Here is a 16315-nt window from a genome sequence, read left to right as displayed (position 1 = left end):
ACATAGAGTGAGAATACAAAACAGTACATTCTTATTTTAAACACATAGGAAAGGAAAATCTTGGTTAAAAATGCTGAATCTAAATTACAAATACTTAGACATGCTTAAATTAATGTCATTTCACTATGCCTTTGTTGCAGTACATTTGTTTGTCCCCCTGTCTCTAAACTTTAGAAGAGCATGGTGAATGTTTTAATGAATACTCAACATGTCAACCAGACATAAAAAGTTAAAAACAACAATATAGAAAATAATAAATAGTTTGACATGGGTTCAGCTTGGTAATAAAAAGCAGACCTAAAATCCAGACTGTATATCGCTAAAATTGATCTCAAGAATGATCTGAGAAGATGTGGATTCTTATCATACTGTTCCACAAGGTCACAACAGTGGGTTTCAATTACCTGCATGTAGACATACACAAGAATTTCTTAACTGAAAGACAGTTGTGTGATAACAACATATAAAGTGTGAATTAATTTGTTAAAAAAACCAGGTATTCATAGGTTTCACTCATAAATCCTTATCAAACGATCCACAAGCTTTTGGTGATTCTGAAGAACATTTCATGCAGTGTTTAATTGCATACTGTTGATTAATCAACTTTTGGAAGTAAAATGGTGTAATTGCTGACTGTTCAACAAAAATCTAGTGACGATTTATGTGATAACCCCCCTTAGGGGGTTGAATTGAAACTTGACTTCTGAGCTCACGTTACCTGTCAAGACGGTTCACTACATCTCTGACTGTGCTGATCAGGTCCTCGTGCTCTTGGGGATTGGACAGAATAATGCCATGAAGCTTTTTCATGTAGGAGTCAATTGTGTCAAGAGTGGGGGTCTCTCCACTACCTGCCATATACAACAAACGACATGTTAATGTTCACTTTTCAAAATAATGTCAGATTTTGTGCTAAAAAACATCCACGGATTGTAGGAACACCAATCAAAGTACAGGTTTGTATTCTTCCTCATAATGTTTCTTTTAATTCCACATGTTTCAAGCAGTGGAGTTATAACATTCAAATCTTAACAGTCAGACTGGTGTACTGGTAATCCTTGTCTGAATATGAATATGAGATTCACTGGTGATCTCAAACCCTGTTACTAAGCTTATTAAGGCACTGGAACATGTTAAACCCAGCACAGTGTATCACTCAAAGAATAACAGTTTTATTTATAAAGCAGAAAAGTGGAAAAAATCATTATGACGAATATATTGATGTTAAAATGGTGACAACAGATGTTACTTGGTCACACATACAGTAGCAAAGCAAGACAGAAATCACAATTTGACACAATGTGAAATCCCTGAAATTCAACTTAATCAAACCAGGGTACGGCATAAAACATATTTTCACAGTGATTTTGAAATGTTGATATAATGATAGTCTATGTGTCCAAAGATTAAAAACTGCATGAACTTCATTACAAATTCTTTATATTAAATTTCTCAGTGACTCACTATGAATTTTGGCAAAGCTTCTTATTACAACTTACTTTTTTTCATAGTCAATGGGGACACTGAACACTCTTAATGTAGAGACTGGCATTCCAATTAGCTTCAGGTTCATTACGGAATAACGGTATGTATAGACCAAGAATAGACATTCCGACTGCCTGGCTCGTCTCTGTGCGTGTGTGTGTGTGTTGGTTTCTCTCACCAGGCAGAGGCACACCAGAGAAGCTGCTGGTGAGTGCCTGACGCAGCGTCTCCAGGTGCTGCTGTAATAGAGTGTTTCGACTGCGTTCCTGCATCACGTCCCCCTCCAGCCTTTCCACTGCTCCACGCATGCTCTCCACGTGCTTCTGCAGTGCTGCGTTACGCTCCTCATACTCCATATTGGTCTTGCGCAGCTGTCGCAACTCTGCCTCACGTGCTGGAAACAGGTTGGTTGGTCATGAAGAACACTTATAAACAAAGCTCTGAAACGAATAGTTTTACCCATCCAAATGCTCTGAAAGCAATCCTGCCAGCATGGAAAAAAGGAGATAAGTATCCCCTAACAAAGTGCTGTCAGACCAGCATTGGTCTCATCACAAGAGGGAAAATGAGGTAATTTAAAAAAAAAAGAAGAAGAAGAAAATCACTGCTTGGCTAATAAAATGTCATTTTCCAAACCCAGATCCCCTCTCAAAAACTCAGTAAACTACTCTTTAAAAAAGAAATAACACAAGATAAGTGTCCAGTGATGTTCATTACTTCACAAAAAGGAATCTAGGGTAGGAGAAAAGCTACAAAGGGAATTTACTTGAATTGATTGCTACATTATTGTGAACGCGTACCTTTACTGTGGTTGAGAAACTCCTCTGTGAAGATTGGGATATCAAACACAGAGCGGTCCTTCCCTTCGGCATCCTTCTGACAGATGAAAAAGACAGAGAGAGCTAGGTAAGAGGGGGAGTGATACATTTAACAAAAAGAGCGAGACAGTCTTAGAACAGTGACGTGAACAGCTTATGACAGCTTCATAGCTGTGGACATCAAATATGGATAAAGCTGCTCAAAGGTAATTCATGCCTAAACTATGTAATCTGTGTGCAAATGTTCACTCTCATTACTGGAGAGAGAGGCCAAAAAAATGTCCAAAAAAAGCATTATTAGTTGAGCAGGACCATCGGGACCTGGTAATGAGGACTTCTTCTGTCCTGTGTCACTCTCTTACTTTGTGTATTTTCTATTTTGGTAAGAAATGTAAATGAACAGGATAAACTTCAGGAGTAGTACAAAGGCTTCTCAAGGAATAGCCCTAAGGGTCCCTTGATGTTATTTTCACTGGTCACGTTTTATTGAAACTTCGACGAAAACAAAAACAAAACAAACAGAAAAGAGCAGAAGGAAAAAGGGTTATGTAAGAGTACAAGGGCAGGACTGATGACTCAAGATTATATAATTACCAAGAACTGCACAAAAATCGCTAATACAAAACATTATTCTGTTTGCTAAAACCACTGCCATCTGGTGGCACGTTTTATCATGTATCATCATGCCTAAGAATACTGCTGTTTTTGGGTGTGTCTGAGGTAAGTAAAAAGGTAAAAAATAAATGTTACCATGTTATTCAGTTATACAAAAATGGGAAGGTTTTCCAATAGGGGACGCAGTAATACTCTGTAACCACAATGTGAGTGCTCAGTGGAGAAGCAAGATGTGTCTGATTTGCATGTGGGTCCTGGGAGTAATTCAGAGCACCAAGGAAGACATGTGTCAGCAGTCCTTAATGACATCATTAAACATCCTAAAAATGATTTATGCACTTAACAACAGCAGTAATTTGAAAGTCCCACATGAGACAATCCAGGTAATAATCCTAGGTAGTTTAATCTAGGTTAAGTACGGTTGCAATGACAGTCTAATTTATGGAAAGGGGTTGAGAAATGTGTGCTCGGAGAGGAATTTAGAAAAGTTGGGCATAGCTTACATTATCAGACTCCATGCCTTGCTTTGTCCAGAACAGACAACAATGCTTTATTTTGGAGTGATATTGCCCAGTTTTGGAATAATGTTTATATGATGTGAGAATAAAAATGCTTTTTGCTTTTGTAAAGAAACACTGATATCTGTGACTCAGAAAACAGTGGATGCGTCATCCTGCTTGAAAATAAGATAATTTTCCTCAACAAACTTGGAGGTCCCTACCTCGTGAAGGGATTCGTTGACAACCTGCCGTCCAGCATCTATGGGGGCGGGGGGGTAGACAATAAGATTGATTATGCAACTCAAATGCTTTGACTTAAACTGATCAGGGTATCAATGAAACATAGTTAAAAAACATTTGTTGACGTAAAAAAGGACCACCTCACCACCTAAGCAATTTCTCAGGTGTGGAAGCCTGCACCAAAAGTCAAACTGCTATGTTTCACATTCTAATTAAGGCCAAACATTTTTTTTCTTACCTGACAGCAGAAAAAAGGAAGTTTTCAAAATTATCATTTTAAAATCTTCTTGAGCACAAAAATTTGAATCTTTGAACTAACAGTCTGATGCAAGGCATGGTATTTTTTCATGCTCTTCCTGTTGTCCGTTCAGTATTTGCCAAGTACCAGACATACAAAATCCCCTCTTAACTTGTGTTACGAACATCAGTATTTCATTTCAAGAACTTAGGGATTCAACTGATGCTTGCTTTCAATTGTTTTGACTCACCAACTAATACTTCACTAATGAAAAACCTAACATATGAAAAGACAGTCATATAAGAGTATTGAAGATGAGTCCAAATCTGAGTCTCTTGTTTTAGAACTCAACTGTTCTCTTAATTGATTGTTTACTTTTGATGGGCAGGCATACTGTACCTCCTCTGTGCCTCTTGCCCTTCTGTTTCTCCTGCACTTTTCTGGTGAAATGCTTGTAAGCCTCAGTCTTCTGGTATTTCTCCAGCTCACGCATGTACCGTTCTTTGTCCTTCTCTGCCTCATCCAAGTAGCGCTGCAGACACAGAGCTAATGTCAAACTATTTGAAATGTATCCCATATTCTGCACAAGAACCCAATATTCAATTTTTAAAGGCACTGGCCCCATTGTTCTTCATGATCACCAGGAGATCCTTGGAATCTCAGAGCCAGTCCACATGTTGAATCTATTAATCATGGACCTGTGTGGCTGAATCAGGTATATAATAAAGTATTCAATGATTAGCTGACTGACTGAAGCAGGTGTGCTGGTGCAGAAGTCAAAGAATAAGTGAAATGGCTCAGAATCTCTAGGGACAAGGCTGGGAAGCACTGAAATAGAAAACTGATCTCTCTCTGATGAGGAGACATTGGCGCACTGCGACAGAGCATTACCTTAAACATTAAATACTCAAAAGGTTTTCAATGAATTTAGCTGCTCTCTCCCAATGTGCAGGATTTTTTTTTTTTTTTGCAAGATATTTAGTTTAGATGTGATACACAACATTTTGCCGTGTACAGCTGTAAATTTATTCCATGACACCACTGCACAAAGTAAGTTTTATTTCAAACATCTGGACAAAGACCAATTAGAATGTTGTCTACATCCACGATGTGGAACTTGACTGACAGTTCACAGAAGCAAAAACATGTGAAATAAAAATAGCATGAGCAGAAATACTTGCAGCAGAAATTGGTGAAGCAAAATAAAATAAAAAAAAAAAGCAGGGCAAAACAAACAAACAAACAAAAACAGGGACAGAAATAAGTGGAGGAGGTAAAAAGAAAGTAATAGACAAATCAAAATAGACATCAGGAAGAGAATGTCAGTAAATTTTTGGATTCATGAATTAAATTTGTACATTGATTATCTATTACATTAGCTGATCTATTTTCATATTTACTTTTAACTTCTTTTGCCTATATCTTATTGATCAATCAATTTAAAAATTGATTTACATTTACATTTTGTTTTAATGACTGTTTTCTATTGATTTATCTATCGATTATTTAGTGAATAATCTTTAAATATATATATTTATATAACACACACACACACACACACACACACATATATATACGTTTTTATCTATTTTCAAATAGTTTACTGTAATTCATCAGCCATGTGACACTATTTGTGTTCCACAGAAAAAAGTCATGTGACACTATTTGTGTTCCATAGAAAAAAGAGCACAGTTTACCTCATGAGCAAGCAAAACAGGTGACTGCCAAATAAAACAGAACAGAAGGTGTCTTAAAAGAGCCCTTGGTCACCACAAACTGATGCTACACCTCCAATGTGCCTTGACACAGACTCCTCTAGTGTCTAACTGCAGCCCTTGCCATTGGAGCCCCGCAAGAGTCCTTCACCACAGGAAACCAGCACTTGGCGTTTTGGCATGTGCCACACTTGCACTCATCTACTTATTAAGAACACGGCGAAGGATGACTCATCTGACCATATGGCTTTTTTTCCACTGCTCAGCAGAGCACTCCCTGTGCTTTTTGTCGCATTTTACTCACAAACAAGCGTTTACAGGTGTACAACAGTTTATTCACGAACTATAACCTAACCGTTATAACCTGTCTGACAAATTCTCAGTGGATGGTTCTTTGGTATATTTCAGAGTTGCTTTTCTGTTTTGCCTCACATCTTGAATCGGTGCAGACAGCACGGTTGAGGAATGTGTGTGTGTGTGTATGCATGTGTTTTTTTTTAAATGCTCCAACAATCTTTTATCTTTTAAAGTCTCTTTGTCTAGCCATGGTAGCCAAAGTAATGTACAACAGCACCCGCCCGACATTTTTATATATGACTATGTGTGTGATGGAACTCTGGCTGATCAGTTAACACTGCCATCACATCTGTGTGCATGCACCATCTTTCAGTATACTTCTGCCAAGTGTCTCTTTTATTTTGGCATTAAGATGCAGGCGAGATTTGAGTTTTTTGTGAATTTTCTTTATACCAAGATGAAATTCTTCCAGAAAATTATGTAAATTAGTATTTTAAAAATTCTTATATGGAATTTATGTACAAATTTTGGGTTGTGCACAAATAATACATGGGAAGTCTAATGTGAGAAGTAAATGAGAGACAAATGAAGTTATGTCACACAATGGTCTCACCTGCTTCTCGTCTGGGGGAAGCTTGCTCCATTCATTTCCCAGCATCCTGGTGATTTCAGGAAAGGGCACGTCTGGTCGCTCCGCCCTGAGCTGCTCACGCCGGTCGTTCATGAAACGCACGTAACCAGTCAGCGGTGCCTTGGGGGCATTGCTGTCTTTCACTGGCTTCTTCCTCTTCCGCCCTTTGGTCCAGCTATTACGCCTGGGTTTCTGGGGGAAGGTGTGGATTAGGCACAACAGAAACACAGCCTTATCAAAATCCATTCAGGCATAATATTATGATAGCAAATAGTAACACTGCATTCCTGATGTATGTGAACTGGTAAAAGCAAAATAATACTAAAAACTAAACTGTCCTAAAATAACATTTAGTCATTTGATGGATGCTTTTGTCTAAAGCAAGCAACAAAAGAATAGACTGCCACAACACATTTAATGGTGTGTTACACTTAACATTGCCAACATTGACAACAGGCAGAATGATTTATTTTGAATTCAATCCCTAGTCTTTTCTCACTGCAATGTATTCCAGTTTCTGTTTAACTTCTAATTCAGAATTAAATCTCACATATGAAGCACAATGTGTTGCTTCATCATTCACCATTAAGAAAGTTCCTTTGGCTGACACTTTACGTGTACTATTACAGGATGCTTCTTTTTTTTCAGGAAACTTTCAGAGTGAGTCATTTCTCTGAGAATTCTGGGATTGAGAACATCATAAGTTTTTAACTATACAAGGTTAAAACAAAACAAAACAAAACAAAACAAAAAACACAATCTTCAAGTCCTTTTTTTTCGCAGTCCTTCAAAAGTTCCCTTTGTCATGACAAATATTAAGAGCACACTAACAAACAGTTATTTAACTTTCAAAGGAAAACAAATGATAATAAAAAAAACACAATTTCTCAAATGGATGACTTTCTATTTAGCTTACTTTTGAGCTAGACATTGCTTAGAATGTGCTGTATAAACTCAGGAAGCAGTCAGAGGAAGAACATTTGGAGATCACATGCAGACAGAAGGATTTGTACATCATATCAGCAATGCAATGTTTACTTCACATGTCATCCTCAAGGCCATACATTCTATTTTAAACTCTCTCCATTGCTACCTTGGAAACACAACATACAGATTTGGTTGTTACAGGGTCAGCATTAGATGAACCATGGGTTAAAGCGCACCCTAATAATACATAATGACCTTATGATCGTAAAATGATACTTCAGAAAAAATTCTCTGCATTGCAAAAATCTTAACAGATGATTAGGGTTGACAGTTGACAGTGGTAGCTCTGAAGCCATGGACAGTTAGGTCAGCCAAATTAACCAAAGAGACTATTTTGTGGTCTCCTTCAAACAACATTTAGAAGAACACAACAACAAAAAAAACAATCTTATTTCAACTTGGTGTTTACTTGAGCGACCAGCATCCCAGGTGAATCATTTTGCTATGAAAGGCAGCACAGATAAGCCTAAGGCAGTCTTTTTGAAGTGACATAAAACCACAAGGCTGACTCCTGGTGGACAAAATCCAGTGGCATCTTTTGGTAAGAAATATATCTTCGTCCTTGTTCCATAACCAGGCCTGTCTTCGTCCTCTAAATCTTGTTTTCCCCATGACTGAAAGTCTTACCACCCCTCCATTTAAGCACTGATGTATAATGAGAACTCTGGTGCATGCTGACAGTGATTGCATCATCGAGATAAATTTTACACTCTGGAGTTTCCCCCATCTCATCATTAGTGTTTTAGATCTGAGGATAAAAGTCTTGTGTACTAGTAAATACAATGATTCATTCATTTAAGCATCCGTTTTAGAGCAAAAGTTAACAGGTGGCTGATTCAGCCAGCCCTTCATCTGCACAAGAGACAGCTGCTAAGGTGAACATACCTTTCTCACTGTTAAGAATGAGAGACATTTATCAGCATTGGCAAGACATAACTGAGTATTTTCTGTGTAGCTGTTCTTTTCCTTAATTGCAAAAAGGTGACAGTTTTCCAGTGTCAAGAGAACAAGTTCTGACTGTTCAGTTTTACTTTGTTTAGGAAGTGAGTAAATATAAAGAGTCCTAAACAAACTGCTCAGGTTAAGGGATTACATGAACATAATTATATTCCCTCCCAGCAATTAAGTGACATTAACGTGAAATGTCTCATTTGGGCTCATGAAATGTAGCCTAAACCGTGCTACATTCAAACACAAACAATCTTAAACAACATCATTTTTTGATATTATATTTTACAACCGTCATGATTAGCCTGTGTTTGTTCATCTAAAACACAAACCAAATAATTCCTGTTGAGGTGCAATGGATTATAATGCCTCAAAGACTGTGCCTCCGCTATGTACAAGAAGAGAGAAAAAAAAGAATAAAACTACACTCTAATTGTGGTATGAGTATGTAAAACAATTAAGACAAATAGTTTAGCTGCTCGAGATACACAGAAGATTTCGTGTCAAATAATCTCTCTTTGTGAATTAGAAAAACTGTGATGTGGGAAATGTTTTGAGGCGCGTAGTTTGACCCTTATCCTTTTCAATAGCCCAAGCTCTTTGATGTGCCTGCCAGTAGGGAAGTGCCCTAAAAACACTAGTCATTAATTACGATTATTTCTGGAATTGCAGAATTCTGGAGTTCCTTTCAGGAAGCAGACTGGGAAATCCAATGCTGCAGGTGATATGTTTCAGTCCTACCTCCTCTCCATTCCTCTGGTTGTTATTGTCAGTGTTTGCTCCAGGTGACCCAGTCTGGTCCTCCATGACCACACTCTGCCTCTCTCACCACCGCGAGGGCTGCTAGACCAGTCAAAAAAACAAACAGAAAAAAACAAAAAACAAAAACATAACAAACAAACAAAAAAAAGCGGCCAAAAATAAGAATAGTAACTTAAAACTGGCTGAAAGTGAGGAATAGTGCAATTTTGATTAGTCGATTAAGACATAGATCATTATTTGAACATATGACAAGCATTTCCCACAAAAGAATACATGTCCCATAGGGTGGGTTGGTTTTGAGTCCTACAAAACCCAAGAGACATCAACTAATGTATATTAATATGCCAGGAAGCTAGGAATAAGTTGATTCAGTAAAGCAGGATATCATTTTGTCATTTCAACAAATCGGTTAATTAAAAGAAAAGCATGTATCACACACAAACATTTCTCTACACCAAAATGAATTTATATGATTACACTGTCTCAACAGCTGCTTTATTCGACTAATAATGTTGTTCAACAAGTCTTATACTGTCCACCTGGAGGAAATCAGATCTACATCTAAAATAACTAGGATAACCTGGCATGCAATAACCAACAACATGAAATATTTACATGGTCACTGAGGTTCAACAAGCCTTTTCGAGGCAAAAATGTGACAGTGCTACGAGACTAACTAAAACTAACTAACTAAAATCTTTCCCCTAGCAATAAATTGTCGGTTGTTTGGTTTTCCACTGCCCTCTGTTGTGGCAAACACACTTCAGTGAATTTCAGCAGAGACACCCTGGAAAGATTCTTTCCTGTAACTGTAAAGAATATCCACACAAACCTATGTCCAAACCAAACCAAACCTATGTGCTGTTCTCATTTATAAAATGCCATGCAGTGAATTTGAATCAGACCAAAACTTTGAGTGTATTTGAAAAAAGACACCCTTTCCTCTCACAAAAAACATGGGGGAGAGGAAAGGCAATTGAATGCTCTCAGACGTCATAAATAATGACAAAAGAGCCGTGTGAATAGCCCGTTTGGGCCTGAATAATTTTTCAAAGAGAAACAAAAAGTCATCTGAATTCAAATGAGTGGCACGACCTTGACAAATATTTACACCCGCGAAAAAGAACCATTAGTCTACACGTCAGTACGCAATTAAAATGATGAAAAGGGTGGAGCACGAGAATATGCACTTTTGCTTTCTTTGTTCACACTACTTCTGAAAGTTTTTGAATCATACAGATTAATTTAGGAGTTCAGCGACTGTGGAGTTACCTATTCAAGGTCTACCTGCATGGACCCCCGGTCACTCATCCACTCACACCCACACCCATACTCTCTAGCAGAACCGACTGTTTAATGTGAATGATTTTCCCTATGGCTGACAATAACAAAAGATTACGATTAACTGTAGCGAATAATATTAGCTATAGCTTGTACCAAACCGCAAGATAGCTAGCTAGCTTAACCCGAGTACTAGATCACCGCTGTTGTGCTCAGATGCTCAAAAGGAAACGACAACGAAAATATATATTCTGTCATCAAGTCGTTTCATGTAGTGTCTGCACTAACCTGCTGCTCGATATTTGCTCGGGGTGCCAGAAATTTATTTAAAGGAACAGGGAATAACAATAAGGTTACAGCGTTCCTCATACGTACTCACTGTGCGACATGTCTACAGAACCAGATGGCAGTATCTGGGCAGAATAAAATAATCCGCACTCCATTTTGCATATGGAGAAAAAGGAGCAATGAGGAAATATGCATTTTTGCACTAAATTCTATCTGGATACTATATGAATTTTAGGGGTATTCTATAAAAATTCTAAACTTATTTTCAATTGGAACTATTTTATATCGCGGAAGGATTGGCGTTTAGCAGATGATTTCGTTGAAGGACATTAATACGCATTTGCCTGATATATTAATACACGTTTCCCTGTTTTTCCCTGAGGAGATTTGATTTCAAACACATACTTATCCGAATCAGGCAAAAGCTGAAAAAATGATTTTCAATTCTGCACTATGTTCAGCAATATGTTGTCGCTCCTGATTTATGTCACAATTTCTGCCCTGTTCATGGGATTTGTAGTCACAGTTACTACGTGGACGACTCCTTTTTAAAAACTGAAGCCGTGTAAAGAAGAGGAAGTATTACTATATACGGCACTCGGTAGAGGAAGTGACTAGTTTTTGTAGTGCAGGCAATGGAGAGACTTAGTCAATAAGACTCTTATTTTCTAAAACTTTATTCAGGACTTCATCCAGTGAAATCTCCATAAGAAAAAAAAACTCATCCACATTTAAAGCAACTCCTGTTTACAATAAAAAAATATAATAATAATAAAAAAAAATTGTTGCATCGCTTAGGATCGACTTATGGGCTCAGCCCCATATATACGTAACAATTTTAATCATTCTAAAACAGATAAGGACGCTTTCTTTCTTTCTTTCTTTCTTTCTTTCTTTCTTTCTTTCTTTCCTCCCTCTATGTCTCTCATCGTGGACTTGATTGCCCTCTAGTGGTACATTTTTTCACTTTGATCAGCCATAACAATATACGTTATTCTCGTTGTTCATAATCAATACTTGAACCAAACTAAAATGCAACATATGCATCATTATGCATTCTTGTAACAATATTACTGTAAAGGAAATATAATGATAAAAATGACGTTATGTCTTAAAAGGCTGAATGAACATAATGCTTCTATGAAGAAAATTGATAGAGCTCAGTTACGTACATAAAAACAGAAAGCAGCAAGAGTACATCAATCAATATCAGCTCTAATACCCAATCCCATTGGACTAGTCAGCTCACATCATGATTCCTAAGAATAATAGTGCCTGGCAGCAGAATTCATTACCTTTATTGCACACACATGGCCTCTAGACAAAGAATGAGGGGGGGAAATGAAGAAATAAGGAGAAACTATGGCAGGTAAAGGGAAAAATGAGAGATGTGAAATAGAGGGGTGTCACCATGACACAGAAACCTAATAGCCAACAAATGCATTACAGTTAGAAGTACAAGGCACATTCATCCTGCAGAAACAGGTTAAAAATGTACACATTACAGAACTAAATGTAATGCTGTTAGAGCTTGAATAATAGCACAGATTTTAAATTAAAGGCAGTTACATGTCTGAGAGATCAAAAGATAGAGCTCACACATCATGGAACACAAGTAAATGCCCTTTATTATTTATTTATTTATTTATTTTACCAGGAAAGGGTATACGTGGGGTTCTGTGCTCTGAGTGTGTATGTCAAGAACTCCTGGACATAGCAGATTTTTGTTGTTCTTTACAGATCTGTTTCATGGATGAACATACATTGACTGGCAGTACAATTGTACAGTGAATTGAGTGGGTGACCAAAAGCAGATTTAATACCTTCTCACTCCCAAAGATGAAAACAAGCCATGTCTACATTGTCATTTTTCACAATTTTCACATACATCTTTCAGGATATATACATGCATACATGCACACACACACACACACACACACACACACACACACACACACACACACATATATATTTATATACATTTTTGGGATGTGCCATATTGATGCAGTGACTCAAAAAAATGTTTTCCTGTCAGACCTGACGTTCAAGATGTTGTCTTTTTTGCATTAAATTTTCTTTACTCCTCTACATTCTCTCTCCCTCTCTGTGCCTGGTGTCAAATACTTCACCCCTGTCTTTGCTCTTTTTCTGTCTCTCTGCCTGGTGTGAGACACCTCTCCCCACCTCTCTCTCTCTCTCCCTGGTATGAAACACCTCTCTCTTGTCTCTCTCTCTCTGCCTGCTGTCAAATACTTCATCCTTGTTTTCCAGTCCCTGTCTCTTCTTCCTCAGTTCCATCTTGACAGAGTGAATGCAGATCCATGTGAGAGGGCAATGGAAGGTGTCTGCAGGTGCTGTAGGAGGTCAGGTGACTTTGCCAAATCTCCTTGTCAAACGGATCTACAACCCATTTCCCAAGCCCCTAACCATTTGGTTATACTCAAACTGGCATCTCATCTGTATGTACAAAATTATAATTGCAACTTTCTGTGTGATGATGCCCATACCAGATGAAAAGAAGAAAGATAACCCACAGGACGGAGCATTAACTGAAATATTATTATGAGTTTCATATATATATATATATAAACAAATCAAATCCCTGAGGCTAATGACGAATGGCAAAATTAAAAATGCATACTATGTTCAAACCAAGATACCAAGATATTATCAGCAAAGTATGATGATACCACAAGAATTTTAAAACATGATCATAGACAGATAATTTTTTTCCTTTAGAACATTTTCCTCTCAGTATTAATCTGCAGACAGGTTTCTGTACTAATGAGCTAACCTTGATTGGTCATTATAGTCAAATGTAATAGCTGTAACAGTGTGGCCCTGCGTACCTCTCAGTCAAATAGTTATGCTTCAATTGACAAATGGTCACATGGTAATGTCAAATAATCCCCCCAGGTGGACTCTGCAGGTTATTACGTAAGTGGAATTTAATTTGGCTGTGCACTGAAAATGAAGTCATTCTGCCATACTCATAATATTTGACAGCAAGGTCTGTGGAAGATGTCTACTGGGGAAAAATGTTTGATGGAAAAGAAAGGCACACAGAGAAAGCACAGATGTTGGTGTGATTCATGAGCATTAGCTAATAACATGCACACACACACACACACACACACACACACACACACACACACACACACACACACACACACACACACACACACATTCACATGGCACAGGCTACATCAATCTCACATGGCCACCTACAGATACATATCTACTGGTTCAGATTACTGTGGCTGCAGCATAAACAGTAGACATATAAGCCAAATTTCACTTCCTTAATTCAAATATGTCAAACACTTCACCCAGGCTGAGATGGAGGTGGTTGAGTTACTGGATAAGGACGCATCAAACTGGAAGTATTTGGTTTTGCCATGTTGACATTTTGCTCTCTTCAGCATGTTATTGAAGAGCTAATGGCAGAGGTGGAAATTGGAGGGCAGTGTGTTTGAATGCCAAGTATAATGGACCACTGCCCCTAAGCACTTAACTCCAGGGTTTTTCCAGAACCTTGTGAGCACTGATGTAAAAAGTATTAATTCTCAGTTGCTCTGAGTAAGAGTGTTAGCTGGAATAGCGTTAGCTTATTATTATTATATCTTGTATTGTATTTTTATTTTTATTACTTGACTGAGATATCTGCACAAGAATTCCAGTGCCCTTGTACACCTGTGCCTGGGCAAAAGGCAAATAAAGTCTTGAATCTTTGAAAATAAAAAAAAAGAGAGAGAAAGAATTATAAAGTCATGGAAGGATAAGGCTCTGTAATGAACTGATGTGGGCTTACAAAGCACATTTATATCAACAGAAGCAATATCTGTCATACAGAGACAATATCTATATTTATTTAGATAAACAACCTGTAGATGGAAATGGCTGTCTCTTTTTCGTTATTTGCATCAAATGTTTCAAAATCTATTTGCGCTTCATTATTTGTTTATCGCGGGTAATAATAAGCCACAGAATCACACTTTCCTTTCTTCTTATTTAGCCAGCAGGAAATAAATTGGAAAACAATGCTAGTGAATGTGAAGTGATTTTGTGAGTGAGTGGTACATGATTTTTCTAAAATTTTGAATGCATCTCACAAAATCAGTTAACTTACATTAGGCTCATCTCAGCTAAATCTGTTATGTAGAACTACATGTTAATATTCCTTAATTGCACTCCAGAGACATGCTGCTTAGACTCTGCAGGATGGTCAAGTGAGTGATGGCATCTTCCAGGTCTTTGACTGCTTGTCTGTGGGCCTTCCCTTGCACTCCCATCTCCCGGAGTAGGCTTGATATTGATGTGGCTACAAGCCATCTGCAGCCTACTTCGACTGGACGGACTATTGCTTTCCAGCAATGTTGTTGTGCATTGGCTGCAAGCTCAGCGTACCTGAGCTTCTTGTGCTCGTGGACCTCCTCCACTACATTCTCCCAGGGCGCTGTAATCTCAGTGATGTAAACGAGAGCGAGTTAGGCAGACCATAGCACAAGGTCTGTCCTGACGTTGGCTGATGCAATTTCAGCACGTATTTAGTAATGTATGGTAATTAAAGTAGATGTAGAGAACCCCATACATGTGGCTCACAGTAGGGTAGGTTACTGCCTTCCAAATTTTCACAGTCTTGACAATCAGTGCTCTGACTGAATATTCAAAAATTACTTTATTCAACCCCATCCCTAAAATTTTCCAAGCAAAGAGGCTAGGCTGTTCCTCTGAACCGAATAGTGCTGACTTTAAAAGCCTTCTTGTAGAATTGCTGAGAACCAGAGCTAAGCAATTTTGATTAATACCCTGAGACCATTTCCTACATGAAGGTCCCAGGAGCTGCATTTGAACATATTTACTGACATATATGTCACACTTTACCTTTCCCTCCAAAATCTCCCCTCAGGGAAGAGCGTTACTGAGACATGGAGCCACATTTTATAAAAATAGAAATGTTTAATAGTTCATTAAAGACTACAGGAGTGAAAATCTTGTACATTCCATGCTCTGCCTACTCAGTTATCCCTCCTCACCATCAACTGCAACAGCTCAAGGAAAATACTCAAATGGTTCAAGGAATAAAATAATTATGCACTGCAAACCATGTGACAGGCCCCTTTCCACACTGTGTATGTCACTACATAGGAACAATGTGTTAATGCAAATATGCCACCCAGTCATAAGTGAATGTAGAAGATAATAAAAGAAATAAAGGAGGGGAACGAGGAACTTCAGAAGCAACTGTCATTATCAGGACTCCAGCAGTTTAAAAAAAAAAAAAAGGCAATATCAGGGCCTTGCAAGAACTGCATCACCAAAACAGTTATTAACATTTTCATACAAAATTTTTCTCAGTCCATGTCCCTGTTCTTAATGCTTGTGTGATATTTCTCATCAGTATCACTGAGAATTGATGGGCTGAACATTTAAATAGCTGTCAAACAATAAATGAAAAACAAGGGCTCCAATGATATGGCATAAAGTCATAAAGCAGCCTCTCATTCCAC

General features: G+C 37.9%; 1 protein-coding gene across 4 annotated transcripts; it reads right to left on the bottom strand.

Moving 5' to 3' along the window:
- Positions 1-242: 242 nt before the first annotated feature.
- On the bottom strand, positions 243-10874 carry hmg20a (high mobility group 20A). 4 transcript variants are annotated; one of them, XM_030788883.1, is made up of 9 exons: positions 10806-10874; positions 9216-9317; positions 6522-6731; positions 4296-4428; positions 3640-3677; positions 2286-2361; positions 1664-1879; positions 719-851; positions 243-404 (listed from the first exon to the last, which is right to left on the bottom strand). In XM_030788883.1, the coding sequence occupies exons 2-9, from the start codon at positions 9279-9281 to the stop codon at positions 401-403; spliced, it is 876 nt and encodes a 291-aa protein (XP_030644743.1). In that variant the 5' UTR covers positions 9282-9317; positions 10806-10874; the 3' UTR covers positions 243-400. The 4 variants fall into 4 exon arrangements, with proteins under 4 accessions (XP_030644743.1, XP_030644751.1, XP_030644735.1 ...); XM_030788891.1 differs by having other exon boundaries at positions 2286-2358; XM_030788875.1 differs by lacking the exon at positions 243-404 and having other exon boundaries at positions 715-851.
- Positions 10875-16315: the final 5441 nt, after the last annotated feature.

This window comes from Chanos chanos, chromosome 1, assembly GCF_902362185.1.
Source record: "Chanos chanos chromosome 1, fChaCha1.1, whole genome shotgun sequence".
NCBI classification, from domain to species: domain Eukaryota; kingdom Metazoa; phylum Chordata; class Actinopteri; order Gonorynchiformes; family Chanidae; genus Chanos; species Chanos chanos.
Note: the sequence above shows the minus strand (reverse complement) of the source record. Positions and strands in the feature narration are given on the sequence as shown.

Excerpts from the sequence above, each read along its gene's own strand:
- hmg20a (XM_030788883.1), bottom strand. The coding sequence starts at position 9,281 with ATGGAGGACCAGACTGGGTCACCTGGAGCAAACACTGACAATAACAAC. Across the intron at positions 2,362-3,639 it reads TCAACGAATCCCTTCACGAG|AAGGATGCCGAAGGGAAGGA; the intron begins GTAGGGACCTCC and ends TTCATCTGTCAG. Across the intron at positions 852-1,663 it reads CTCTGGTGTGCCTCTGCCTG|GTAGTGGAGAGACCCCCACT; the intron begins GTGAGAGAAACC and ends TGTATATGGCAG.